General features: G+C 35.8%; 1 protein-coding gene across 1 annotated transcript; it reads right to left on the bottom strand.

The window, feature by feature from the left end:
• Positions 1-2,015: 2,015 nt before the first annotated feature.
• LOC141394935 (thioredoxin domain-containing protein 17-like) lies at positions 2,016-5,549 on the bottom strand. Its single transcript, XM_073970103.1, has 3 exons — positions 5,223-5,549; positions 5,075-5,156; positions 2,016-2,264 (listed from the first exon to the last, which is right to left on the bottom strand). Exons 1-3 carry the CDS (start codon positions 5,365-5,367, stop codon positions 2,111-2,113), a joined length of 381 nt encoding a protein of 126 aa, XP_073826204.1. The 5' UTR covers positions 5,368-5,549; the 3' UTR covers positions 2,016-2,110.
• Between the last annotated feature and the right edge of the window lie 1,213 nt (positions 5,550-6,762).

The raw sequence follows: 6,762 nt of genomic DNA, 5'->3' as shown, positions 1-6,762 counted from the left end.
GTAAATGCAGGGTTAAAGTGGAGCCTAAAAAATATTTTATCAAAAATGAATTATTATTTGTTCTTCATTATGCAATAATAGGCCCATTCGATAACCCAAAAGTTTGTGCAAACTTTTACAAAATGCTGTTCGATAATAAACTTGTTTAGTTATGGTCTGTTCCTTTACTTTTGAAATTGGTAAAACCGGAAAAAGTAGTAAAAGCTGTAAATTGCTCTTATATGACTTGTATTGTGTCTGAAGTAAAGAAACGCTTTACGAATAAAAAGTTGTAGAACTGGAAGATTCTTGCAAGTAAGGGAACAGAGCTTAAACGAGAAGTACATAGCTGCAAGAACTTGCATGTACTTTTTACTTGCGAAGTTATCGAACAGACCTAATTATATAGTCGGGCTTACTCAATTGTTTAATTCCATTTGAAACCTCAATGATTTTCTCCCATGGCATTAAGCCCCATATTTATCTAATATGCATTATTAATGCTCTGTTCCAGAACCTGCAAGAAGCTACTAATTTTTACTATTTTTTCCGATAACATAAAGGAAAAAATGTTATCGTAGTAAAAAATAGTAGCTTCTTGCAGGTTCTGAAACAGAGCATTAGTTGTCAATTCCATAGAATAACCTAATAATCCTAATACATGTACCCCTCAACGTTTTATATGTATTTCTGGGATATAAGTACCCAATAGAAAATGGAATCGTTGATGACTTTTTCGTCGACGAATCATTGACGAAATATTATAAATTGTCATGCACGACAAGGTGCATGACCATGTCTTGCAATGCGTCGTGCCAACAAACCCAAAAAATTTCAAAAAAGCGTGCTATGAAATGACTGTTCACATATTGATTCGAATACAAAATTTTATTTTGTAATAAATGTAAGATAATAAAATCATCATATTCTGAAATCGCGTCAATGATTAAAGATTTTGCTTTTACCAAAGAACGGTAAGTAAGAACAATTATATTAAGGAACTTTAAAAATAATTTTAGTTATTCTTTTAATACAAATACATTTGTATGTAGGTTGATGTTATGGGGAATGCTGTAAATTCCAGCGGTTTCAACAGATGCGGCATTGGTATATGGTAAGATTATATTAGTGGTTATTGTATTTATTCATAATGTTTTTTTTACAGAATCCATAAATAAAGGATGTATGGTTCCGAAGCATGGGTACTTGCTCAAGCAGATAAGGCAGTGCTTTGTGTGTTTGAGAGAAAAATTCTTCGAAAGATCTACGGGCCAATCTGTGTTGACGGCGAATATCGGCGTCGTATGAACAACGAGCTGTGTCAACTATACAATGACATCAATGTAGTTGAACGAATCGAGATACAACGATTGCGATGGCTAGGTCATGTTATAAGAATGAGTGATGATGAACCCGCTAAAAAGGCGTATAAATACGGGCCGCATGGAGGTTCTCGCAGATCTGGAAGGCCAAAGCTTCGTTGGAGCGAACAAGTGAAACGAGATATCACAAAGCTACATATCCCAGATTGGGAAAATACAGTAGCAAACAGAGAGGATTGGAGATTGTTTCTTAGTTCGGCTTATGGAACAAATGTTCTGTAAAAGGCCAGCTAAGTAAGTAAGTATAAATAAAGGAGGTCGCCCCCTCTATCGGTTGTGATGTGAAAATGAGGCGCGGATAAGTTCAAAAAAGGTTGATCAGAGAATATTCAAGAACTAATTATTAATGTAAGATACAAATTGTAACATTATGTATTTTTATAATGTAATAAAAATTAAATTTGACACACGACAACAAAACAAATTGTCTTCAGTAAGGTCATCAATGACAAATAGCAAGACAGTGCCTCCCAGGCAGTCGTCAACGAAATAACGGGCTTTTTGTCTTCCAAGTCGTCATCGACGACAGCTTCGCTTACCTTGTCGCCCATGTTGTCGTGCATGAATACTGGGACACTTGTGTGAAAAAGTCGTCTACGATTCCAAAGGGCTGTCTGCAAAGAGTCGTGAACGAATTGGAAATATCGTGTACGATTCATCAATGTTGTCTTCAAGACACTTTCTATTGGGTAGATAAATTTAAAACAATTAATACACATTTTTATATTTATTTATGACATTGTTTTGTGTTATTCATCATCCTCGAAAACCATCTCGACCAAATCCTTCTTTGAGCACCGATCACTGTCAACCCGTTTTTGAGTATTCCATCGTAATAGGGTTGGTACCCAAACTAAATGTGTTTTTGGATCCTTCCGAAATGGATTATTCAAATCTTTCCAACTGAAAGAAGATATACGATAAAAAATTAAATAAGTATTTTTTAAACTTTTTGCAAATTTATAAAAGAAAAGGGAAGAACGGTGTTAAGTTTGGCCGGGCCGAGCTTGAAGTAAAATGAAATAAGGTTTTTTATCGTTTATGAAAGTAATAAGCTTCTGCGCCATATCAATGCTTATTATACCACTTTATTTAAAATAAGGTTTAATACTAACGAGACATCGATGTTTTCTATCCATTCAGAATCTGAAATACCAAGTTACAGCCACTTTAGTGGAAAAATCCTTCAAAAGACGACACATCGGGCGTTATCGTTTACTTGCCAATCTGAGAATTCGGTGTCGGAAATTACAGAAACTTCGGTCGGGAAGAACCGTTATATGGGGGTTATACAATATGTGACCCTTTGCATGTCTATAATTTTTGTGTATAAGTTTTTTAACTACAAGAAACCATAAATGGCAAATTAGAGCTATTTTGGTCGGAAAACATAGCTAAGTCTTTAAAGTACAGCGATATGGGGATAATATCAACTTGTGGACGCCAACTTTTTGAATTACTGTTTTTTGTGTGATAAGCTAAAGTCCTCAAAATAGTATGTGGGGGCTACACCAAAATGTGTATCTATGTCAACAATTTTTCGTGAAGTTTTCCGAACACTAGGAGCCTCAAATGTGATATTAAAGCTAAGTCAGATAGAAAATGTGGCAAAAACCTTCAAAATAGCGAAAATCGGGCGGTATCGCTCTATGGGGGCTATATTAAAATATGGACCGGTACTGACACATTTCTGAGTTTTCTGGCTCCAAAGAAGACTAAATACTAATTTTCTAAAAGGCTAAAACCTTTAAAATACCCAAAGTGTGGAGTTACCGTGCTATGGGGGCTATATGAAGGCGTGGACTTGTACCGAAAAATTTCTGGAGAAAAGTTGTATACCCCCAAAGAAGACCAAATACCAAATTTCAGCCATTTCGGTGTGATAATGAGGCTAAAACTTTCAAAATATCGAAAATTGGGTAGTACCGTTCTATGGGGGCTATATCAAAACGTGGACCAGCACTGACACACTTCTGAGGATAAGTTTTGTAGCTCTAAATAATACTATATGCCTATTTTCAGTCACTTCGGTGTGATTAGGTTAAAGTCTTTAAAATGCAGAAAATCGGAAGGCAGCATTCTATGGGAGCTATTAGAAAACATGGACCTGTACAGACAAATTTCTCGAGAAGATTTGTAGCCCCAAAGAAAACCAAATACATACTATATTTCAAACATTTCGGTGTGATAATGAGGCTAAAACGTTCAAAATACCGAAAATTGGGAGGTACCGTTGGGGCTATATCACAACGAGGATCTGTACTGACAAATTTCTGTGTTAGCGTTTTGTAATCCCAAAAAGTATAGGCATCAAATTTCAGCTTCTACATTTATTAGTACAGGAGCAGTATTAGTTATAACCAGTTGCGTAGTTGCAGAAGTTATCAAGTTTTTCATGGCTTTTGAAGCTATAGGTTTTTGGAGTTTTTTTCTATTTAATGTTTATATCTATCTAATGCCCTATTCAATCGCAAAAATCTTCCGTTGATTTTAGCTTATCGTATATTACAGCATTGGTGGAAATGATACATCCAATTCATTGCCACATCGAGGTTCTAACGGAAAAGAAATATGTTTATCGCTGGAATCAGTCTGACATTTTTATACCCTCCACCATAGGATGGGGGTATATTAAGTTTGTCACTACGTTTGTAACTACTCGAAATAATCATTGTAGACCCCACAAAGTATATATATTCTTGATCAGCGTGCAATTCTACATCGATATAGCCATGTCCGTCCGTCTGTCCGTCTGTGGAAATCACTCTAGCGTCCGAACGGATTGACGTAGGTTAATGAAATTTTGGGAAAATATGTTATATTTACGTAGGACTTTTGGTATTGAAAGCGGGCTATGTAGGTCCACGCTTTCGTATAGCCCCCATACAAAATGACGCGTGACGCGTCGTCGTTTTAAGGAATTTTTAAGATATTTGGCCCATTTTACCACCGAATTGGTTGTAATTTGGTACTTTGTGTCTCCAGAGGCCAAAAAATATTCCTACCAAAGTTGGGTTATATAGGTCCACGTTTTGGTATAGCCCCCATATAAGGCCCCATATAAAGTACGCGTCATTTTAATATATTTTGAATGTATTAGACCCATTTGACCACAGAATTGGTTGTAATTTGGTATTTTGTGTCTTCAGAGGCCAGAAAACATTCCTAGCAAAGTTGGGTTATATAGGTCCACGTTTTGGTATAGCCCCCACATAAGGCCCCTTATAAAGTACGCGTCATTTTAATATATTTTGAATGTATTAGACCCATTTGACCAAAGAATCGGTTGTAACTTTGTATTTTGTGTTTCCAGAGGCTAAGAAACATTTCTACCATAAAATGTTTATATAGGTCCACGTGTTGATATAGCCCCCATAAAACAATATATCCCGATTTTCGATATTTTGAACGTTTTAGCCTCATTATCACACCGAGATGGCTGACATTTGGTATTTAGTCTTTTTTAGGCGTATAAAACTTTCCCCCAGAAATTTGTAGGTATAGGTCCACGCCATCATATAGCCCCCATAGAACGGTACCTTCCGAATTTCGGTATTTTGAAGGTTGTGGCCACATTAATCCACCGAAGTGGCTGAAATTTGTGGTGGAGGGTATAGAAAGTTCGGCCCGACCGAACTTAACGCTTTTCATACTTGTTACTCCTCATGATGGAAATCTCAAACGTGTTTGTTCGATCATTAATATTAACTTACTAGCTTCGCTGACCCACGTCAACATGAATGAAATGTGAATCCGTTGGTGCTTTGGATAATGCTTCGTGAACTACAGGTTCGGCTGCAAGAATGAAGCAAAAACAATTAAATTGTGATTTAGAAATACCAAATATAGTAGATTTCATACCAGTAACACAATAGGGGCACCAACTTTCACCATTTTCATCTTTACCACCGGAAAACAATACAAAAATGGGCTTTTCAGATTGTTCCAAGTCACCTACTAAGGTCTTAAATTCATCATAACCTTTAACATTGTGTTCAATGACCATTGTTGTGCCGCGTTTGACGTAGTTCTTTCTCCAAAGAATTCAGAATTTGTACTAAGTTTTAATAATTTTTAAGCTGTACGATCGTAAAGTAAACAAACATTGATTAGGGGCTGATAAGGCTGATGTAGATCAGATGGGTTGTATTATTGTATTATCAGATGTTTATGTTTTTATAGTACGCACTGAGAGAAAAAAGTGGGCACGAAGGAAGAGTTCAGAATTAACAATCAAGCGTGTATATTATTGTGGTAGTACGTACAGTGAGTGTCAAAAATATTCGGTTTTCAATTTTACCAATAATAACACCTCAGTATTTTAGAAGCCCATACCCAATATCCAAAAAACCAAATACTTAGAAATATGTTGGTCCTGTGGCAATTAAAAAGTGTATGTAACATGGATCCATGGCAACCCTATAAGCGAGAATAACAAAGAAAACGTTGTTAACCCTGTTTTCTATGCGTCAAAAATATTCGGTTTTTGTAACTTTTGTTAAATATTTTGCCAAAAAACAGGTCATTATCGGACTTTTTCTGCAATATTAGTATACATTTTAATAATTGCGAACAGAATCTTTGTTTCTGTGTGCAAAAATATTATATTTTATAGCAAATTATTAAAATTTAGCGCTAAGAAAAAACGCTATCCCAGAAAAGAGAAAACTGGTCATATTTCATTATAAAAACAGCAGAAATAAAAGGAAATTTTGCTTATTTTTGAATATTTAGTCGAATATAGTTGAAATAATGTGCAAAAGTCACAAAAATATATAAACAATCGATTTCGTGAAACACATAAGCCAGCCAAAACCAAGAACTGGGAGGGAAGGTAGAGGAATCTCCTGAAAAATTACGGCTAAATCGCCCTTAATTTTCTTGAAACTGGTCACTGAGTCCTAAATGACGTTCAGAAGATAGAAAATATGCACTTACATTACAAAAAAATCGCAAGGATAAAGCCTTTAATGGCCTTGTACCACATCATAAGTCATTGATAAATACATGTCTGCTAGAAGCTCCTTTGTACTTTTTGTATTGGAGTACACAAAAAGGCCGGAAACTTGGTGGTATACTGATTTTCCGGCTTAGGCATTCAAAACTAACTCCATTTAACCAAGTTTCTGATGTACATCAAGTTTTGAAGGTACATCAAGGCGAAACTTGAACTAGATTTCTGGTTATGTAAATAGCAGATGGTTTGTGATGTGTTACAAGGCCATGAAAGGCTTTATCCTTGCGATTTTTTTGTAATGTAAGTGCATATTTTCTATCTTCTGAACGTCATTTAGGACTCAGTGACCAATTTCAAGAAAATTAAGGGCGGTATAGCCGTAGTTTTTCAGGAGATTCCTCTACCTTCCCTCCCAGTTCTTGGTTTTGGCTGGCTTATGTGTTT

This window comes from Musca autumnalis, unplaced genomic scaffold (assembly GCF_047663935.1).
Source record: "Musca autumnalis isolate F117 unplaced genomic scaffold, ASM4766393v1 scaffold_2, whole genome shotgun sequence".
Lineage (NCBI taxonomy): Eukaryota > Metazoa > Arthropoda > Insecta > Diptera > Muscidae > Musca > Musca autumnalis.
The sequence above is the reverse complement of the archived record's forward strand: the minus strand, read 5'-3'. Positions and strand labels throughout refer to the sequence as shown.

Bases quoted from the DNA above. Each gene is read 5' to 3' on its own strand.
- LOC141394935 (XM_073970103.1), bottom strand. From the start codon at position 5,367: ATGGTCATTGAACACAATGTTAAAGGTTATGATGAATTTAAGACCTTA. The intron at 5,157-5,222 runs GTATGAAATCTA...TCATTCTTGCAG, and splicing joins GTGCCCCTATTGTGTTACTG to CCGAACCTGTAGTTCACGAA. The intron at 2,265-5,074 runs GTAAGTTAATAT...ATCTTCTTTCAG, and splicing joins GACGTGGGTCAGCGAAGCTA to TTGGAAAGATTTGAATAATC.